Consider the following 23,181-nt stretch of genomic DNA (forward strand, 5'->3'; position numbering starts at 1 on the left):
TCTGGAAAGCTTCTCAGCTCTGAGCGATCCCTGAGTGTAAATATGATTGTTGCTGAGATAGGCGATGTGTGATGGTGAGGGCCGAAGGCCACACAACCATCATCACTAGATGCTTCAGTATGGTTGGAAATTCCAATACTGAGCGAGAGTAGGAAAGAACGTTGGTGGACCAACCTATAAAGAGATAAGTATTTTCCATGGTTGAATAATGTTCATGAATTTCTTCATATAGTTATTAATTCATGCTATAGTGAACCATGTATGATTCCAGCATTAATATTTCTCTTCGAATGCTTTTAGGACGGAGATTGCATTCTAGGGTGGACGAGCTTGATACATCTTGTGGGAAAGTCACGCAGGTTGAAGAATGGAGATGCAACTTATGAGACTAAGTTGGTGGTTGAAGATGTTTTCTCAAAAAAAGAAGGCTATAACATTTAGAAGGAGCGTGATGTTTCAACTTCAGAGGGAGCTTGACATTTTAGCTTCAAAGGGAGCTTGTTAGGCTCAGAGGGAGCCTGTTTCTTTCAGCTTCAGAGGAAGCCACATTCTTTGGTTAATGCATTCTTCTATGGGAGAAGTTTGAGGTGAAAGCCCTCGTTCCACCCTCTGCGAGTAGGTATGGTGGAGCCACCCTCTGCGAGTAGGCATGGTGGTGTTGCATTCTTCTCTTGAAGAAGTCTGAGGTTAGAGCCCTCGTTCCACCCTCTGCGAGTAGGCATGGTGGACCCACCCTTTGCGAGTAGGTATGGTGGGTATCATTGAAGAAATTCCACCCTCTGCGAGTAGGCATGGTGGTCCCACCCTCTGCGAGTAGGCATGGTGGTCCCACCCTCTGCGAGTAGGTATGGTGGGTATCATGGAAGAAATTCCATGATGGGTTCGTTCACCCTCTGGGAGTAGCTATGGTGAACGTATCACGTGTTTCATCCATGGGAGTAGCCATGGTGGTAGCCTCTATGTGACTTGATTATTCATAGAATCCTCTCTAGCTAAGAGGGAGTGTTGAAATATGTAGCTAGAATCGGATTCTAGTTTAAGTTATTCATGTAATTGGGTTGGGCACCATTGTAACTTATAATAATAGGGCAAGCCCTATTTGGGCGTTCAACTTATGGGGCAAGACCTATCAAATATGTAGCTTGTAATTAGACCTTGACCTATATAATTGTAACGTGTAAAACTCTTGGCATAATATTCTTGCAAGCCGACTTGGGAAAGTTAAAGGGCTAAGTTGCCTATAAATACAAGGCATCAATCATTATTCATATACATCTCTCACTCAGCGAATATATCCTATCAGTGAACTACTTCTGCGATCAACGAAGTACAATCAAGGTCAGCGAACTGTTGCATATACAAGCGAATTATATCTGCACTGGCAAATCCGTCTAAGGCAGCGAATTGGAGTTCTCAAGTTGGGCGATCATCCTCAAGGTTGAGCGAATACCATCCTAGGCTGCCGAACTTGTTCAAGGGCTTGTGAAGTATGTCAAGGCTGCCGAATTCTGTCTCAGATTGACAGTGACCTGCATATACACTTTGTCTTCCAGATTTAGATAAGTTTTGCTATAGTTGATGTGTGCCCTAGAAGGGTTAAATTGTAATCTGGTTCTGCGCCTATTAGTAATCAGATCTGAGTTATTCTTGCTGGGTTTTTCACCTCCAAGAGGGAGGTTTTCCCAGGGTACTGCTGTGTTCTTGTGTGTTATGCTGTTATGTGCTTACTTTACCTTGCATTCTTATTTTCTGCTATTTTCTGCTAATCTGATTACCAAAAACTAACGATTTCTAAATGAAACAATTGTAAACAAACGATTAAATTAGAAACTAACTAGAGACTAACTAATGAGCATTAATAATATAATAAATAATTTAATACCCTCCCTTAATGGTCATCCTATCAACTACACCAAGTCGCCCCCTAAATTTTACAAACTTCTTCGGGCTCAGAGACTTGATAAGAATGTCTGCAATGTGGTCCATGGTTGGAACATACTAAAAGATCACAGTTCCATCTTCAACAAGTTGTCAAATGAAGTGACAATGAAGCTCTACGTGTTTGGTTCGCTTGTGGAAGACTAGATTCTTGGCAAGTTTTAGCACCCTTTGATTGTCACAAAACAAGGGTGAAGGCCCTGCTTGAGACATTTTCATGTCAGAAAGCATCCTTCAAAGCCAAACTACTTCACATGCCGCCTGAACAGTTCCTCGATACTTTGCTTCTATTGAGGAAAGAGCCACTACTTGTTCCTTCTTATTGGTCCATGTGACTGCACCTGTGCCAAGACTAAAGACATACTTAGAATTAGATTTCCTATCATCAATAGAACCTGCCCAATCTGAGTCTATAAAACCAATCAGTCGAGTATCTTGGCTTCAGTTGTATAGGCTTCAGTTGTATAGAATGCTAAAGTCAGGTCTTCCTTTCACATATCTCAATACATGCTTCACTGCAACCCAGTGTTCTACTTTAGGGGCTGTCATGAAACAAGATATATAGCTCACAGTATAACTAAGATTAGGTCTAGTGGCTGTAAGGATAGATGAGACTGCCAAGTAGTTGCTTGAATGTCGACTCATTCATCACAGGTGAATCTAATTTGGCTGAGAGTTTCGGCCCTTTCTCTATAGGTGTAGATGAGGGTTTGCAATCTTGCATCCTAAACTTATCCAACAAACACCTGGCATACTTCAAATGAGAGATGAAAATGCTGCCATCTGTCCACCAAACCTCTACATCAAGACAATAATGCAGAAGTCCCAAATTTGTCATATCTGTTGAAATGTAGCTAGGTCGAATCCTTAGCATAATTAATTTTAATGTGGCCCTTGGCCTTAAAATTAATTGTATTGATATAATTGATTAATGTTTAGGGCTGAGCCCCAATTTGGATAGCTTGTAATTGGGCTGGGCCCAAATAGATATCAATGTAACTTGTGAACCTTAAGGGCAGGCCCTATTTGAGCGATGATGCATATGTAACTTGTGGGTTTATCTTGCACCTAACACGTTTTGTTAACACTAACCTATCTTGCCTAACGTGTGGGGTTATTTGGTTTTGGCACCATCTTATATTTTCGTATTGTAATTTAGACTCCTAGCTGACCTAAGGCAAACTGATGGCTAGAGTCTCATATATATGTAATGCTAATGCAATTGCTAAGAGACACATTCAGCGAATATTATCTATCTGTTATCAAGCAACGAACTACCTTCAGTGATCAACGAATTTCATCTAGAAGTCAGCGAACATATCCAGTGAGCAACGAACATATCTAGAAGACAGCAAACATCATCAATACACAACGATCCTATTTGAAAGATCAACGAACCCTATTGGTATCACAGTGGTAGCACAACGAACTTGCTCTAGAGCACAACGATCACCTTTAGAGGTCTACAAATTCCATTTAAGGGGCAACAGACTTCATTATTGTGATTGTAACATCGACAGATAAGTTCACTATTACAGTGTGCCCTAGGTTAGAATTATTACTGTGATTAGTTTGCTGTTAGCTTCAAGTTTGAAGCTCATTGTAACTTCAATTGATATTGCCTAATCAAGATTTGAGAATTGTTGCTGGGTTTTTCCTCCAAGAGGGAGGTTTTCCCAGGGTACATGTGTTGTGCTTATGATTTACTTTGCATTCTGATTTTCTGCTCTATACTGCTAATCTGATTGCTAAAAACTAACAATATCAAATACTTGACACAAGTTTTTTTTGATTTGCTCAAGCAAGTGTTCTCCACTACCAATAATGATGATATCATCAACATAGATGACAAGAAAAATGGTGTCATTACCAACACTCGTGACATACAAATTGGTATTCGGAGGACTTCTTTGAAAGTCATATTGCAACCAAGTATCAATCAATTTTGATGTACAATGCCTTGGGGGCTTGTTTTAGGCCATAAAGAGCCTTCACCAGTTTGCATACCTAGTGCTCTTTGATTGCAACCTTGAAACCTTAAGGCTGTGTCATGTAGACCTCTTCCTCCAAATCACCATTGAGGAAGGCACTTTTCACATCCATTTGATGGACTTTCTAGCCAAACTGTGCTGCAATGGCTAGAACCAGTCGGATGGTGGTCATCTTTGCTAGGGGATCAAAGGTTCCTCATAATCAACACCTTCTTTCTGCGAGAAGCCTTTAGCCACCAACCGAGCTTTATATTTATCAAGTGTCCCATCAACTTTGAATTTGACTTTGTAAACCCATTTGCAGCCAATGGGTTTCTTCCCTGGTGGAAGATCTGATAGAACCCAAGTGTTATTCTTCAGAAGACTATTATGTTCAGTTTCCATAGCCTTTTCCCATTCAAGTATTCCTTTTGCCTCTGAATAAATCTAGGGCTCATAAACACTCTGGATGTTTGCCATAAGAGAAAAATTGACCGTGTTCTTGCTCTTGCCTCTAGAAGATCTACCCTCAACTAGCTCATCATCTAGCACATCATTGATAAACTTTTCCCACCACTTAGGTTGGAGAGGATAACCATCTACTTCCAAATCAGGTGTATCAACATGACTTTGGCTGCTTGGAATAAAATCATTTGGATGTTGATCCAGGTTTTCCAAAGGGAACTCTGGTGGTACAATATCATGCCTTGGTGATTCCATAACTTCAGGTTCAGAATCATTAGAATCCTTCCCTTCAGGTGAAGCTAATGGAAGCCTAATGCTTATATTTGTTTTGTGCAGAGGCTAATCTTCAGGATGCTGGATGGCAGAAGTGAGCTAAAAGGGCTCACTATCTTCATCAAAAAGCACATCTCTACTGAATGTGAGACAATTAGTGTCCATATCAATTAGCTGATAGGCCTTATGATTGTCACTGTAGCTTGTAAGCATCAACTTTTGGATCTTGGAATCCAGCTTTGTTCTCTTTGCATCAGGAATCCAAGTATATGTAGTCGAACCAAAAACCTCGAGGTGGCTGATTTTCGGTTTCCTCCCAAACCAAGCTTCTTCAAGAGTCATCTTCTTAACACCTTGTGTGGGAGACCAATTCAGAAGGAAAATTGTAGTATAGACTGCTTTAGCCCAAAATTTCTTATGCACATTCTTGTTTTCAATCATACACCGAGCCATCTTTGTTATGGTTCGGTTCCTCTGCTCAACGACACCATTTTGCTGAGGAGTGTAGGGTGTGGTAAATTGACGCTTGATGTCGTGTTTCACACAAAAGTTTGTGAATTCAGTAGAATAGAATTCACCCCCATTAGCTGACCCGAGTTATTATCAGATTTCTTGACTCTTTTTCAACTAATGCTTTAAACTTCTAAAAATCATTAAACACATTTGATTTTGCTTTGAGTAAAAACACCCACATTTTTTTACTAAAATCATCAACAAATAGAAGAAAATACTTGGCACTAGTGACTGATGCTGTATTCATTGGTCAACCAACTATAGTACCTTGGATGCTCTCCAAGCTTGTCCATTGGAGAATGGAGTTCGATGCTGTTTCCTTGCTTGGCAAGCTCCGCATACACCATGTGTCTATTGCTGAATCTTAGGTAAGCCTTCTACCAAATTGTCCCGAGCAAATTGGGAGAGATATGATAGGTTGAGATGCCCATACCACTGATGCCAAAGAGTGCATATGGAAGAACTTTGCAACCATTGCAATCTCTAAGACTCCCCAGTATCAATTAGCTTGTACAATCCATGATCTTTGAGGCCATCATCAATTGTCTTCTTGGACTCCTTATCAACAATGTGGCACTTGTGTGCATTGAAGATGACATCCAACTTTGGACAGTGTCGCATCATCTGACTAACAGAGAGCAGATTCAGCTCCATGTCCGAAACATAGCATATGTTGAGGAATATGAGATTCCTCCCACCATATGTAATCTAAACATTGCCCTTGTCGACAATTGTATACTCTTCACCTCCTCCAAAGATCACAGAATTGGAGCAAGCTGTGTACTCCGTGAACTAGTCTCTTTTGTTCGTGAAATGTCGAGAAGCTCAGAATCAATGTACTAGGCAGATGATTTAGCTTGATTTGTTGGTCTTTTGACCATTAAAGCATAAAAAGCAAACTCTTGCTCAATGTGCTTTGCAACATGGGTCTTCTACTGAGACCCTCCTTGGTTGGATTGCCCATCAGCCAACTGTTTTTTGCATTGCTTCTTCATGTGGTCAAGCTTACCACAATAGTGACATGTGATAACCTTCTTAGAGCTGCTCTCAGGTTTGCTTAGTCCTTTTGGCTGAAAGGACTTGCCTTTGCCTTTGCCTTTGTCCTTGGCTTTGGTAGTTGTTGACGTGTATTTTATACACCATCATACACAGAATAAAATACCAATAGGCATCTTATCCTCTCTTGAGAAAAAGTCTCTAACTGCTGAAGATTCGCATAAAAGGATCAGTTAGGATGACTCCAAGGTTCTTTTGGTAGGGTCTCTACGTGTGGATAAGCTCTTCGTGGTGTGATGTGATTTGCTGGAATCACAAGGGGACTTACATTTGATGATTGAACTTCCGATCTGCTTTGCTGGAACACAGGCTCTGACTAACTTAGATTTGAAAAAATGAAAAAGGATGGGGCGAAGGGAGGATCTAATCCTAATACTAAGAATGTAAGAGCAATGATTGATCTTTGACAAAACTCTAACTAGGTCTTGTTTTGACATCACTGGACCATCTCTACAAGGCTAGTGCGATCTTCTAAGGGAAGCTTTATGATGTTCAAATCATCACTGCAGGCATAGACACCATCAAGTTGATGCATATCAATGAAGAAGCGACAAATTGAAATTGAGCTTAAGCTGAACGATTCCAGTTGACTACACAAGGCAAGTCTGCAATCAACAAACTGCTAGTAGTATGGATATACGAATTCCACCATTAATCAATCACATTTCCTCCATTCATCTAATCATATACCATCTAGGATTGAAGACTCAACAAGAAACCATGCAAATTGCAAGAAATGACACACTTCACCATTACTTCAATTAAAATGGAGTTTGTTTACAATCAATGGCAACAATTTCTTGCCTTGTCCTCCTATTCTACTCTAATTACTATTCTATCAATTTCTAACTACTCTCTATCTACTAACTGCTTTCTATTATTTACAACTCTCTCTCCTTATTGCTAATTCGCCTTTACAAATGAAATGCCAGGGCTTATATAGTGCCCACAATACAATTTGATGGCTTAGATCAATTCGAGATCAATGGCCAAGATTCAACAATGAAAACCCTAATTAGGGTTTGTTACAACCATTACATAACATTTAATACTTGACCAATGATAAAATTGTATTGCTTGGACACATGTCCTCTCTAGAAAATTCCACCAATGGATAGCTGGGATAGGTACATAGGAGTTTGTGCCACCCTCCATGAGTTAAGTACATTGAATCTGGACATGCTGAGGTGGACCTCACTGATTGGAGAAATGATGACTAGGACGCCACCTCATTTGACACTTGTAACTTGGTAGATATTCAACTTGATGTTGTTGAGAAGCTTGCTTTAATTAATTCATCTGGAACTATTTACTTCTTCAACGAGCCCTTGTTCTAACTCCTTGTGTCCTTGATGTGCAGGGTGATGATGTACCTCGCCTTGGAACGTTGGACTGAAAGAGGTCGCCCATGTCCTGGCTTGATCGTCCCGGCAAAGACCGTCCTTGATCCGACTTGATTTCCTTGATGAGATCTCCATTTGATGCCTACACAACATTTCAAAATTAGTAACATGATTTTGCAATGAATAACTAGATTAAATTAATTTTAGGAAACCTCATGATAAGTCCTTGAATTATCATTTCCTAAAAAGGATTGAGCTAATTGAAATTCAAAATTTCAAAATTCAAAATTTCAAAATTCAAAATTTAAGCCATGACGATCAACGTTCAAAATCAAAACAATAAATCCATATCGCCATACCTCTCTTGAGAGCTAACACTAGAATGCAAAATGAGGAATTTGCCTAGGCAAAATTAACGTTAGAAGCCTTCAACGTGATCTTCAAGGATAAGGAACGTCCTCTTTATTAATTCGCCACCCTTGGAATCTTTGATGTGTTCTTCAATGTCCTTGGCAAGTTCGCCTAACTTGAAACTCGAACTCCTTTGATAATGCTTGCACCTTCCCCTTGAAATTCGCTCCTCCTATTGAATGATAATTTCGCACTTCCTTTGTATACTTCAAATCGCATATGAAAGAGGATGCTTGAATAATGATTTAAAAATGAAATAAACACCTCCTTTTATAAGCGCTCACCTCTCACAATTACCTCTAGGCCGACTTTGATAAAATGAGGCAAGTAAAACGATTTTAAATAAATAATAATGGCCGACCTTGACAAAATAAACCCAAGCGCTCAACTTGATTTTATAATTAATTAACTTTATGCCTTTATAATTAATTTTTTGATTTTTAATAGGCAAAATTAATTAATAAATGTTATGCGTTATTTTTAAATGCCACTTAATTAAATTTTCAAAACCTATCGAATTTAGCATTTAAAATAAATTTAATTGTTTGTTTTGGAGCCAAAATGGGAAGATGAAAAAAAATACAAACCTCATCGCCCTGGTCCCTGACTGAGGGACAGGAGCGATCCATCATCTTGGTCTTGATTCTTGCAATTTTAACGTTCAAAGTCTTCACCTCCACGTTGAATTTGCCACTTTCGTTGGGTCCTTCGAGCTTGAGTGTCTTGCTTATGTGAACAAATGCCTTTTATGACCATTATCGCCCTGGTCCCTTGGAGAGGGACAGGAGCGATCCTAGTGTTTTCTCCTTGACCTTTGTAACTTCGAACTTCAATCTTCATTGTAAAGGATAAACAATGCTATTCTTTCATTCCACGCTTGTCCTACTTGACTTCCACAAGGCGTATGGATGTTTGAAGGATCATCGTCCTGGTCCCTTGGAGAGGGACAGCAGCGAACTTGAAGCCCTAGTCAAAATGCGTCATCTTTCAACCTTGGTTCCTCGTTCATTGCCTCTTAAATAATGTCTTTGATCTTGTGTGTCCTTGCATTGTCATGATTTTGAAGGAACATGAGTGTTTTAATAAAAATCGCTTTGGTCCTTGTCCAAAGGACAGGAGCGATATAGCCTCTTTGGCTCAATTGATAATCTTTCGACGTTTGAAACCTTTGTATATTATCCCCTTAAGACACCTTAGACCCTTTACCACCTCGCATGATCTTTTCTTAACGTGATTTTTGAGAGATTTGGCCACTATGATAAATATCGCTCTGGTCCCTTGGAGAGGGACAAAAGCGAACTTGAATGTCTTGGACTTGTCCTTGCTTTCATTAATTTGCCACCGTTTTCATCGTGTAAAATAAAGTCTTTTTAATCCCCTTGGACACTTGAAACGTGATCAACTTTCAAAATTTAGGCCTTTTATGGAAATTTCGCTCTGGTCCCTGCCTGAGGGACAGGAGCGAACTTAGGTATTTAAGTGCAAATCCTTCATTTTGGTGGTCCTTGTAACTTTGTGCTTGATTGAGATGCTTCGAAACGCCTTTGCCATCCTTCACCTTGACTTGAAGTGGTCCTGAACTTAAGTGGAAGGCAAGATAATCAAAATTTCGCCCTGGTCCCTTGGTGAGGGACAGGAGCGATCTTGCTCTTGTAGGCTTCATCCCACCTTGCTAACTTCAAAATTTATCTTCATTGGTCTTGTTGTACCTCCTTCCACTCATCCATGCCTTGGAATTCACTGTAACTTGGCAAGAAATTTGTCTAAGGTAAAAATCGCTCTGGTCCCTGACTGAGGGACAGGAGCGAACTTAGGCATTTGGGTCCCTTGTTGACGTTTCATAATCTTCAATTTGTCTTCAATGGGTTCAATTCACCTCCTTTCTTGCCTTGAAACCTAAAACTTGCTTGATTTTCACCCAGAACATACCTTATGATGAATTTCGCTCTGGTCCCTGGGAGAGGGATGGGAGCTACAATAGACTTCGCCCTGGTCCCTGACTGAGGGACAGGAGCGATTTTTGCATTTTGGTTCATTTTTCTTCACGACGGCACTTCAAGTTATATTCATTTGGTAAAATGCATCTCTTTGGACTTCTTCAAATCATCAAGTCGTTAAAATCTTGCGAGGACAAAGCAATGTCAGACTTTAAGCTCCGGTCCCTCACTGAGGGACAGGAGCGAAATTTGCTCTCTAGGCCAAATCGTTACAATTTTCATCAAAAAAAGTCTTGGCTAAGGAAGATATCATCTTACTTAACGCTATGAATAAAAGTTAATGTCCAAAAAAGGTCTAAAATTGTGCATATAAAGAAAATCGCTCTGGTCCTTCAGTGAGGGACAGGAGCGAATTTGACCTTCTAGGCAAAAACTTCATCATTTCATTGTTTTTGATCAAGTCTGTATGCTCTATCATGCTCATTTCGTCCTTCACCATGCCTTTGATGTCTCAATTCGTCCAAACAAGGTCAGGAATGGCTCAACTAAGCATTTTCGCTTTGGACCCTTGGCGAGGGACAGGAGCGCTTCGCCCTGGTCCACCTGGGAGGGACAGGAGCGAAGTTCGCTCTGGATCCTCAGTGAAGGACAGGAGCGAAATTTGACTTTTCGAACTCTCTATACTTCAAGTTATATTCCATATATACTTTCAGGATGTTTGAGAGTGGTTTCAGACCTCCAGGAGTTATATTGCAAAATCTAGTTTTTGGCGGTTTTTCAGTTTCCAGACTTAGTCAAATTCAGGATCAGGACATTCCAGACTTAGCCAAAATTCAGGATCAGGACTTTCAGACTTAGCCAAATTTCAGGATCAGGACGTTCAGACTTAGCCAAATTTCAGGATCGAGACATCACTCAAGCCGGACTTGCTATCCTATTGATCACCTAGGCGACACTCAAAATGCAAAGGCTAGCTAACAAAACCCTAAAAGACCAAAAAAAACAAACCCTAAAAAGCAAAAAAAACATGGGTCCCCATTTGCAATGGGGCGATGTGTGAAAACGTCACAACAGTAGTGAAGGCTTGTTCTATAGGTGATGATTCGTTGTTGCTCCCAAATTGTTGTTTCCATCTTCTATTGCAGAAGCTTGTTGTACAATTCAGGAAATCTTAGGTCAACATTCGTGAATGTAATGTTGAGCATTTCAATAAAGTGTTTGTACGAGCATGATAAACATTTTAGAGTGATCACCACCATGTCTTCTTCCTCCATCTTGCGACCAATAGCTTCCAGTTGATTGGGAATTTCCTTGATCTTCGTAAGATGCTCGTGTAGAGACATCTCATTGTCTATCATGATGGAAAACAAAGAATGCTCGACTCTTGTTTGACATTTCATAGAGATCCTTCAGATTCATCCAAATCTCTGTAGCTGTCTTGCTAGACGACACTTGTGGAAGCATGTCATTGGTGATTGACAATTTGATGAGCATCACTGCTTCCCGATTGTGCTCATTGAACTTGTCTTGGTCTTTTCTTGCTGTTGAGGGATGAGTAGTCTTACCTAGAACAATCTGCTCTAGACATCTGTATTCAAAGATTGTGAGCATTCTTTGTTTCCATGTGTTGTAATTTTTGCTTTTGAAGCACTGATAATTTTCCAACATGATGTTGGTCAACAACGCCATCAGTCTTGCTTTTCGATGCACAAAGAACAAGGCATAGATCTCGAGGCACAAATTTTGAAGCATTGTTTAGAAAAAACCCTTGATTTTTTATAAAAAAAGTCAAAAAACACTTTGAAAACCCTAGGCATTGCAAAGAAATACCCAATTCGTAGAAAAAATAAACCCTAGGTTGAAACAAAACACGAGCTCAAAAATAGATTTAGAAACCCTCGTTTTAGAAATTCGATTTGCAGCAAAACCCTAATCCCACCAAAAGGACCGAGAGGTTGCAAAAAATCTAGTTGTAGAAATCCACGCTTAAGAAATTTGGTGTGTTCAGCAATAACACAATTTTTCCTTCGCCTAGTTGGAAATCAGAAGAAACCCAACATGAAATGCAATAAAGCCATGGTTTTTCGCCTTAGACTCACGTAAAAATGCTTCATACAATTGTAGAAAAAATAGGGATGAACTCCCATTATTGGAAAAAAAACTCAAGCGGTGCGCGAAACGTGCAAACCCTTGTTGCAGAGCTCAGAGAACACACAAAAATCACATAAAAAAAAGAATGTGAAGCTGCAATTTTGAGGGCAAAAATTCTCCACATGAACTGCAACAACCCTTGTGTGATTTTCTTGAAATGAACCCACGAAATTGTAGATATCATGATTTTTTTAGAAAAGAAAAACCATGATTTCACCAAAAAAAACCCTCAAAAACCTCCGCGATTTTTCGAAATCCTCAATCCGTGAATCTGCGATTTCAAACTGGCGATTTTTATTTTAAAAAGTCAAAAAAACTTTTGAAAAGTCATCTTTAGGGTTTAGCCAAAAAAAAATTATTTCAAGAAAAATCCGCCAAAAAAATTGAAATTGGCTTTAATACCATGAAATTGTGATTGCATATTAAATTAATGAAGAGAAACAAATACATATAGGAAATTACAGAACGATGTTTCTAAATGAAACAATTGTGAATAAATGACTAAATTAGAAACAAACTAAAACTAACTAAAGACTAACTAATGACCATTAATAATATAATAAATACTTTAATAGATTTGACCATGATATAGGAGTATTACAATTATGACTAGAAACAACATGAAAAGGTGACATCTTGATAGTAAAATGATACCCTTGATTATAGACAAGCTCAACTAAATGTAAATATTTCTCCAACATTCTAGGTTTTTTTCTTATAGTATATATTACTTACATATCCTCAATCTTTCTATTAATTCTTTTAGTTTAACCATCAGATTTAGGGTTTTCAGCAGTAGTTAAATTCAAGCTAGTACCTATTTCACTGAAGTGGAATTTCCAAATAGAACTAAATCTACTATCTCATTTTGATACTTTTTGGAGACCATGTAAATACAACAACTAATTAAGAAATGGGTGGGCTATATCTGAAATAAATGGCTTAATCTTTGCTGAAAAAAAGTGAGCCATTTTAGTTAATCTATAAATCACAGCTAAGATAAAATCATGCCTTTACAAGTTTGAATTATACCGGTAATAAAATCTTTACTTATAAATTCCCATTTCTAGTCAATAATGGACAATGGGTTGTAACCAATTAGGTTACTTACACTATTGTTCTTTAATTTTTTGACATTTTAAACATTTTTTTGCACGTATTTACAAATATTTTGTTTCATTTTAGGCCTAAAATAATATTATTTAATTGACAAATAGGTCTTTTGAAAACTAAGATGATCAAAGATAGGTATATCATGAGAATTTTTCAAAACCATCAATTATTATTGGAAAGACAGGGAATATCAAGTTGTCCCATGTAATACAGCAGTCCTTTAGTTTCTAGTAGATAAGAACTTAGTCAGGAAGGGCATTTGCTCAAATTCGTTTTCTACTTAGAGCATCAACAACAATTTTTTTTTTCATTTGGAACACGTTGGACTTTAAAATCATATCCATTTAACAACTCCATCCATCCTCATTTTCTCATGTTTAGCAGAGGTTGAGGGAGAATGTGTTGTAAACTCCTGTGATTAGTTTTTAGAACAAATGTTTTTTTTCAAACAAAAAAAGTGTCTATATTTTCAAGGCTTGAACTATTCCATTTAATTCTAAATTATGGATAGCATAGTTTCTTTCATTGGGATAGTATTTCATGTGACCCATTAACCGTAACACCTTTTTCTTGCATCAAAACCACCTATACTGAACCACAAGCATCTGCAACAACTACAAAAGGTTTAATAAAGTCAGGGATACATAAATTAAGTGCAGAAATTAACAATGTTTTGAGTTTATTGAATACCTTATCACACTCAAAGAGTCCATTCGATATGTCCATCATTCTTAGTTAGGTCAATTAAAGTTGCAACATTTTTGTAATAGTTTTGAACAAATCCACGGTAAAAAGTAGTCAACCCATGCTAATAAACTTTTGATCTCATTTGTATCTTTTTCTATTGGCCATTCTTGATAAGATCTAATCTTAACAGGGTTAGGAGAAAATAGAAATACGTATATTATGTACTATGTGACCAAGATATGATACTTATGTTTTAAAAAATCAAATTTGCTCAATGTGGCATATAAGACTTAAGTTATATTTCCTTATGACCTCTTAGGACCCTCTTAAGATGTTGTCCATGATCTTCCTCTGTTTTTGAATAGACCCAAATACCATCTCAGAAAATCATTACTAACATGTCCAGATATCATGCATTAAGGTCATAAAAGGGTAGCCAGTGCATTTCTTACTACATTTTTGATTATACCTTGATTGAAGGTCAATTTTAGAAAAAACATGTTGCATCACTTAACTGATCTAAAAAATTATTTATTCTAGTCAAAAAACATATTGCACCACTTAACTGTACTAAAACATCACACATTGAGTTGTTTGTGCAAAGTTTAAGGTACAGAAGGACGACTTTGGGAAATGAATAGCTTGACATCATATGTCAAAGATTTTCTGGTCATCAATGTTTGTAGTAAACCCATCTTATTTAAGTATGTTATCAAAGTCATTGTTGGCCTCTATCGTATAAATATATCAGGAAGGACATAATTGGCTTTCCTGATAAAATGTATTACGAAAGTTGATAATGTATTGGAGATCAATGGTCAAGTCAGTCAACTATTTATGTGCTTGTTATGCATGTTTCTGCCGGATATTATTTATCTTTATGTTTGTTTAGTAGATGATTGGCTCCATGAAGATTTTGGAGTCAGTTCAGGTAGAGGTGTCTATGAGAATCACTTGATTATTTTAATAGATGGGAGATGTTGAAGATGATCAAAGATCCCTGCTAAACAATGCAAGACCTGGAGGGCTATATATTTCTTTGCTCGTTTTGCTGACTAGCTAAAGTCAGTGACTGTAGCATGGATAGAATATTTAAGGGTATTGATGAATGTATTGAGTAAAATAAGACCTTGTTTTAGACATATGAGGTGCTATTTTCGATCAACACTCAACTGGTAACCTGTTTTTCTTATTAGAAGTCCTAAACATTGAAGCATTTGATGTCTTCTGAATTAATCTTGCTAAAGCCTATGAGTTTGATCAGGATATGATTGTCACATTAGCAAATGCAGACATACATACTTGTGTTTGTTTCTTGACATTTATGTGTAGGCTTTGGTATTGCCTGGACTGAGTAGATTCAGGTATCATACAGGATGTGGAAGGGATGCTGTCCATTTCTGTTGAAGCAGCAGAAGCAAGGGACTCATTGAGCAATGATAGAGAAGTAGTTAATACTTTTGAGGTTTGTTAGTTTCACTGACGTTATTTCAGTTCTGTTTACTTGTTAGAGAGGTATCCTTAAGTCTTTAGATTTCAGAACGACTTTGACTTACAATATGCATTAACTTACATTTTGCAGGAAGGTTACAATTGCTGATTAACTTCTTTTTTCCCTTTGTGAATAACAGAGATTAACTGCCCTTGACGGAAAAAGAAGATTTGCATTAGCTGCAGCCTCTTCTCACAAGGAAGAGGCTGGCAAACTAAGGTTAGTAAAATGAACGCTCATTCATTCTTTACAGCTTTAAATATTTGACATACACAAACTTGTAAATGTAGTTGATTGTAACATTTTGTAGTCTTTAAATATAATTTGCATAGTTCATGTGCATTAGATCAGCAAGGAAGCCGTAATATTACTAGTTACTTATATATTGTTTCTTTTTTTGTTTTCTTTTGGATGAACCTATGTTTCAACTAAGATACTGGGTTTGCCGGAATGGTCCCTGTAACCTGCCTGAATGGGTTTGGGTCAAGGTCTGTGCTGGTTTCACCCAAGGCACAACCAGGTCTTTAGATAAACCAAGGGACCTGCACGCAGTGACACATATTCAACAAAAAAAAATTTAAAATAAACATTATTATATAAACTCTAAATTGCATTTTAACTCTTGAGCCCTAAATGGACTATTTATCACTCAAAATTCATCATTTGATAAACACAAGACACAAAAACATCTATTATCATTCCAATTTCCTATTTTTCATTTAAGCTCGCTGTTTTTTCCTCAGTTGTGAAGAATTGCAAAGACACGAAGTATGTTTTTAATTCTGCAAGTAGGCATATGAATAACATTATCAATTGTGTTTTCACTATGTATATCAATATATATGCCCATATATGTATATACCATAGAAACGGGACTCGCCCAGACTCGCCCAGACTTGGCGAGTCCGAGTACGAGTCATGCTCGGCGAGTCCTAGGGGCTCGGACTCGGACTCGTCTGAGTCTGGCGAGTAAAATCGCCAGACTCGCCGAGTTGGCGAGTTTGGCTCAAACTCGCCAAACTCAGCGAGTCTTGAGCCCCAAACTCAGCTATTGCCTAGCTTAAGTAAAATGACAAAAAAAAATTTTTATAAAGTTTTTTTAAAATGAATGGTCTCGTCTTTGTTCACTACAACCTCCGCCTGAGAATGAGAAAAATTAGGGTTACAACATGTCAGCCAATAGAAAAATAACACCCGACGCTTTTATTAAATGATAAGTATTTTTGGCCTCGCGGGGCGCTGCCCCTCGACCCCGCCTTGTATCGCGACAGGGAGCGCGCAAGGGGCGCTGCCCCTTGACCCCACCTTGGGGGCGCTGCCCCCAAACCCCCGTCGAAAAATATGGGGGGAAATTGCGTCGATATAAGTAGGGAAAATTTAACCTCCAAGTCTGACACTGATTGGATCGACCAGGTAGATATAGAGGTTGAGACTGTAGCCATGGTAGAGGAGGAGCGGAGAGCACGAGCACAAACTGGAGATTCAGAGGCAGATAGTGACACGGATGTTCTTGATGTTGGTGAGCATGGCATGGTGTCACGGGGAGCGGCCATGGCTGTCCAATCATCCAGGACCTACCTTAGACGCCTTCGCAGGGGCCGGGGTTGGAGGGTGCTGCCGTGCAGGCTCCTCTGAGCCATAGGCTTGTAGTTGTATTTACCTTTGGTATTTGTATGAAACATTTGATGATGATCATATGATGACATGTATTTTTTATTCCATGAGTTTTGTAATATTGTATACATTTGACAATATTTATATATCTATGCTTGTTATTTTCTTCAGCTACAATTTGCGTTTATGCTTATGTGATTGATGTATACTTGTGTATGTAATCAAATGAGCCGATTTTGATGATGTTATTGTGTCTTTAAGGTGTATTCAATAAAGGGTGTCTGAAACAAGTTTCAAATCTTTAAAAATCTCTAAATTTCTTGAGTTTTTCACTTTCTCGAGTCCAGCCGAGTCTGGAGCCGAGTCTGACGCCGAGTCCCGAGTCCGAGTCCGAGTCAGCCTTGCCGAGTCCGAGCCGAGTCCGAGTCCCGTTTCTTTGGTATATACCCAGTCACACTGAACCCGAGGAAAATATAATCACCATACCAGTGAACCTGAACCCTACAACCATACCCAATCCCATACCTGAACCAATAACTTGGTGTGTTGAGCAACCTAGACTGACTGTACTCCGAAGGTTTGTAACTAATGAAAAGTTGGAAATATTTAATTGGTAGCATTGAGCTGAAGTTTTGTGTTCTTCAACTGGTGAATTTATATTAAATTGTCTTCAGGTTTTTTTATTTTTTTTGGATGATCCAATGTTGCGAGAAACACATATTGCATTAACCTCTCGAGGTTGGTAATTAATGAAAAGTTGGAATAAATAAATTTCTCTATTAATAGCAATAATAGTTTTGAAGTTGCCAAAGGGGTTGAGCTCAATAGGTGAAAGCCTTGGGTTCTTGTTTTGGAGACTTTTCTCTAGGGACATCTATTATTCCAAGTGATGGCTCGTCGACTTCCATTGTGGCTTCTAGGTTGAATAAAGGTGAATATGTTGAATAAAGCGGATGTGTTAGAAGGGTGACCTTCACTAGTGTGGGACTGGCCTAGATAAACCCATCTTATGAAATTAAGAAGAAAAGGTTTGAAGTACAACATTTTTGATTATTGATTACATGCAGGTGTATTTAATCAACAGCTCCTACTGATGTAGTTGGAAAATAATTCTGTCCAATAGGTATATAATACTTCATGGATATTTTTGTTGTCCAAAGAACTATTACGAGAGTAATTGGTAAAAAATTGATTGAATTAAGATCATTTAAAGAATTTACAAAACGATGTTTCTAAAAAGTAACAATCGTGAAATAGAAAGAAACTAAAATGTACATTATGTTACATATTTGACCATTAATAATAATAACAAGATATTATTCTAATACCCTCCCTTAATGGACAATCTATCAATTGCACCAAGTTGCCCCCTAAATTGTAGAAACTTGTCTGGGCTTAGAGACTTGGTGAGGATATCTGTGTCTGATCTGCAGTTGGAACATACAACAATTGAACTGATCCGTCCTCAACCGGCTTCCAAATGAAGTGACAATGAAGTTCAACATGCTTGGTTCTCTTGTGGAAGACCGGATTCTTGGCCAGTTTGAGCACCCCCTGATTGTCACAGTAAAGGGGAGTAGGACCTTCTTAAGACATTTGCATGTCTGAAAGCATCCGTCGAAGCCAAATTGCCTCACAAGCTGCCTTAACTGTTCCTCGATACTTTGCTTCTGTCGATGAAAGAGCCACCACTTGCTGCTTCTTGCTAGTCCATGTGACTGCTCCAGATCTCAAACTGAAAACATACCCTGGAGTTGATTTTCTGTCATCAATGGAACTTGCCCAATTTGAGTTTGTATAACCAGAGAGTCTAGGATTGTGATTTTTGCTGTACAAAAGTCCAAAATCAGAAGTGCCCTTCACATAACATAGCACACACTTTGTTGCTACCCAATGATTAGCTTTTGAAGCTGCCATGAAGCATGAAATGTAGCTCACTGCAAAATTGAGATCAGGCCTAGTAGCAGTAAGGCAAATGAGACTGCCCACTAGTTGCCCGAATGCTGATTCATCCACCACAGGTGAATCTGATTTAGCTGTCAGCTTCAGCCCTTTCTCCATAGGTGTGGATGCAAGTTTGCAGTCTTGCATCCAAAACTTGTCCAACAAACTGCGAGCATACTTTGACTGAGATATGAAGATACTACCCTCAATCTACCAAACTTCAACACCTAAGCAATAATGGAAAAGTCCCAAGTCTGTCATGTCAAAAGTTTGGCACAAACTCCGTTTGATCTGATCGATCAAAAATGCTGAACTACTAGTGATAATGAGGTCATCAACATAGACAACAAGAATAAAAATATTATCACTAGTGTGTTTGAAATACAAAATAGAATTAGATGGACTCCTCTAAAAGCCATTATTTGTGAGGTACTTGTTAATCTTGATGTACCAAGCTTGAGGAAATTGTTTTAGGCCATAGAGTGCTTTCACCAATTTGCACACTTGAGGTTCTTTTCCAACAACCTTAAACCCTGGAGGCTGTGTCATGTAGACCTCTTCCAGCAACTCACCGTTGAGGAATGCACTCTTAACATCCATCTGATGGACTTTCCAACCAAACTGAGTTGCTAAGGCAAGGACAAGCCGTATGCTACTCATTTTGGCTGTAGTAGCAAAAGTCTCTTCGTAGTCAATGCCTTCTTTTTGTGAGAAACCTCAAGCAACGAGACGAGCTTTGTACTTGTCAAGGGTTCCGTCAGCTTTGTACTTAACTTTATACACCCATTTGCAGCTAATGGGCTTTTTCCTTGGAGGAAGATCAGAGAGGACCCAAGTGTTATGTTTCAGAAGACTTAGGTGTTCATCTTATATAGCTTTTTCCCACTTAGGAATCTCTTTAGCCTCAAAATATGTTTGAGGCTCAAAAACACTATGAATGTTGGCCATGAGAGCATAGTTAACTGTATTTTGCTGCTTGCTCTTATTTTTGGAAGATCTACCCTCAATGAGCTCATTAAGACGAAGATCATTGATGGTCTTAGCCCACCATTTAGGGCGGAGAGTAGAAGAGCCATCATTAGATGCAGGAGGAATAACTTGAACTGGAGGTGGAACAAGATCTGGAACAGGTGGAAGATTAACATCATCTGGAGGAAATTCAGGTAGTGCATCATCAAATTCAGAATCTGCATCATCCCTCCCATCAGGGGAACCAAATGGAAGACAAACACCTAAATCAGAAGCCTTCAAAGGTTGATCCTCAGAATTCTGCTCAGACGAGGAAAGCTAAAAAGTCTCGATAAGCCTTGTGGTTGCCACTATACCCTGTAAACATAAGCTTTTGACTCTTTGACTCCAACTTGGAGCGGTTGGCATTTGGAATCCATACATATGCTAAAGAGCCAAAGACTTTCAAATGATTGATCTTGGGTTTGCGACTAGCCTATGTGGGAGACCGATTCAAGAGATAGACTGCAATGTGTTGATGTGTTTTTCATGCACATGCGAACACAGAATAAAATACCAAGGTATCTTATCCTCTCTTGAACAAAGTTTCCCCGAATGCTGAAGATTTCACCTAAGGATCAATCGAGGCAACTCCAAGGTTCTTGTATGTAGGGTCTCTACGTTTGGATAAGCTCAATTTGGTCTGATGTGATTATGCTGGAATCACAAGGGGACTTACATCCGAATGCCTGAGCGTCTGATTTGCTGGAACTCAAGTCCTATCTACTAGCTGGAAGATAAAGAAATATCAAAAGATACAGGGCTCAAAAAGTCTACTCTAAGACCTAGAATGCGAGAAGATGGATGAACGACTAGGTGGAGTCCTACTGGGCTGGGTCTCACCATCAGGTTGAACAATTCAACATCAACTCAGTGCGATCTTCTAAGGGATGCTTCAAATATGTTCAAATCGTACACCATCAGACATTGATCACCATTCAAGATAATGCATGAACAACAAACGCGTAACGACTCGAGATTAAGCTCGTTCTATGCCAGTTGACCACGCAAGGCGCACTTACAATCAGTAAGAGGGTAGTGGTTTGGACTAGGTGGATTCCACGTGAGTGCATTCAATAACTTCTTTCATTCAATCTAATTATCTATCATCTAAAATGAAGATTCAACAAGAGACCATGCATATTGCAAAGAAACGACACATTTCACCATAACTTCAATGAAAATGGAGTTTATTTACAATCAAGGCAACAATTTCTTGCCTTCTCTTCCTAGTCTACTCTAATTGCTATGCTACTTGCTATTCTATCTGCTGATTATTCACTATTGACTATTCTCTAACTATTAACCCTTACAAATGAAAAGCCAAAGCTTTATATAGAGAGCTCTTTACATTTCAAAGGCTCTGATTGATTTACAATCAATGGCTAGGATTACAAGATGGAAACCCTAATTAGGGTTTTTTATAACAAACTTCCTTAGCCAATGAAAAAAATTACATTCAATGAGTGTGGACCAATAGGAAGCAGGGGTAGGTACACCGAAGTTTGTGCCGTCATCGGTGAGTCAGGTACATTGAATCTAGACCCGCTAAGGTGGACCAATTTGGTTAGAGGAACAGTGACTGGGATGCCACCTTCTGATGTTTGTGTTTGGTTGATCTCTTTGATACTCAATTTGATGATGCCGAGAAGCTAACTTTGATTAACTCTTTTGAAACTATCTGCTTCTTCAATGTACCCTTGCACTGATTTTGGCTCATCCTCCTTCGTCCTTGATGCAATGAATGATGTACCCCTTTGACTCCCATGTGCTTGATGAGGCCTCCTCACGGTCAAGTCATTTCTCCTCTGGCAACATATTTCGCCTTGAAGTGCTTGTAAGATCCCTCTTCTCTGTCATCATGTGGTTCCTTTTTGTGGGGGAATGAAGGTCTTGAAGATAGCTTGCAACTCCTCGAACACTTGTAGTCTTCCAAAGCTTCAAAACACCTTGAGTCCTCCTTTATGCATTTGAAGTATCCTCGATAATGATGAAACTTGAAGAGGTCGCCCTTGTCTTGGCTTGGTCTCCCTCGAACTTGATTTTGTTGATCTGCAAAACAAACAAAAGATGATTAAGTATACATAATATATTCATTGTAACATAGCATTTCTTACCTTAAATCATCAACAAGAAGGCAATAGAATGAAATTTGTTCAGGATCCTCTCCAGGGACGGGCCCTATAAGAATTTTGCTCTGGACCCTTTGGAAGGGTCAAGTGCAATTTTTGTCATTTTGCTCAATTTAGACCTTATTTTCAACATTTCACAATCTTGGACTTAACCTACAAACCTTCTCCCATCATGATCACACAATTAGCCTCTTGCCTAGCTCAAACAAGGAGAAAAATAGGGAGTTCAAAGGATTTTGCTTTGGACCCTTTGGAAGGGTCAGGAGCAAAATTCATGATTAAGACTCAATTCCATCCTTTCCTTGCTCCAAATTGCATCTCAAGGCAAAAATATATTAATCTACTCTCCACCAATACCTTAGGAATCCATATCTTGATCTCAAACATGAGCAAATTAGAAGCTTTTGAGAATTTCGCTCTGGACCCTTTGGAAGGGTCAGGAGGGAAATTCATGATTTGCTTGTTTTCCCTCACTTAGTTCTATCGTTCATGCATTTGAGTCATTTAAAACAAGTCTTTGGCCTTCGAAATTGCTTGGGATGAGCTAGCTTGTAGATTGGAGCAAGGTATAGAGCCTCATGAAGAAATTCGCTCTGGACCCTTTGGAAGGGTTAGGAGCGATTTTTACATTTTAGGTCCATTTTTACCACTTCATTGCCTTAAACTACCTTTCAAAGGCAAGTATGCATCAAAGCCTTCCCAACCATGCCTTAGAAGTCAAAATCTTGGTCATAACAAGGAGCACATAGGGGTCATGGGAAATTTCGCTCTGGACCCTTTGGAAGGGTCAGGAGCGAAATTCATCTTTGAGCTCATTTCATACCCCCTTTCTCTTTTCTTTGCCTTGGATCTAACTTCGCAGACCTTCTCCTATCATCATCAAGTCATCTTGCTCTCAAAGTGGTGATTACTTCAAGATTTTAGTGAGGAAATAAGGTCTCACAAGAATTTCGCTCTGGACCCTTTGGAACGGTCAGGAGCGATTTTCTAGTTTTAGGTTCAAATTGACTTCATCTCCAACATTTCCTATCCAAACAAGTGCTTTGCCTTCAATAATGCCTGGGACAAGGATTGGTTCATAGGTTTGGGCAAGCTAGAATGTCTTATGGAGGAATTCGCCCTGGACCCTTTGGA

At 38.8% G+C, this 23,181-nt stretch overlaps 1 protein-coding gene across 2 annotated transcripts in view; it reads left to right on the plus strand.

Annotated features, from left to right (window-relative positions):
• The window catches only part of LOC131031580 (exocyst complex component SEC6), a 269,379-nt gene that overhangs the window by 11,863 nt on the left and 234,335 nt on the right, over nucleotides 1-23,181 (plus strand). For both annotated transcript variants that reach the window (XM_057962728.2, XM_057962729.2), the window contains exons 5-6: nucleotides 15,233-15,322; nucleotides 15,489-15,568. In XM_057962728.2, the coding sequence (XP_057818711.2) occupies nucleotides 15,233-15,322; nucleotides 15,489-15,568 (170 nt within the window). The remainder of the gene's footprint in view (nucleotides 1-15,232; nucleotides 15,323-15,488; nucleotides 15,569-23,181) is intronic.

The sequence above is a fragment of the Cryptomeria japonica genome, chromosome 2 (assembly GCF_030272615.1).
Source record: "Cryptomeria japonica chromosome 2, Sugi_1.0, whole genome shotgun sequence".
NCBI classification, from domain to species: Eukaryota; Viridiplantae; Streptophyta; class Pinopsida; order Cupressales; family Cupressaceae; genus Cryptomeria; species Cryptomeria japonica.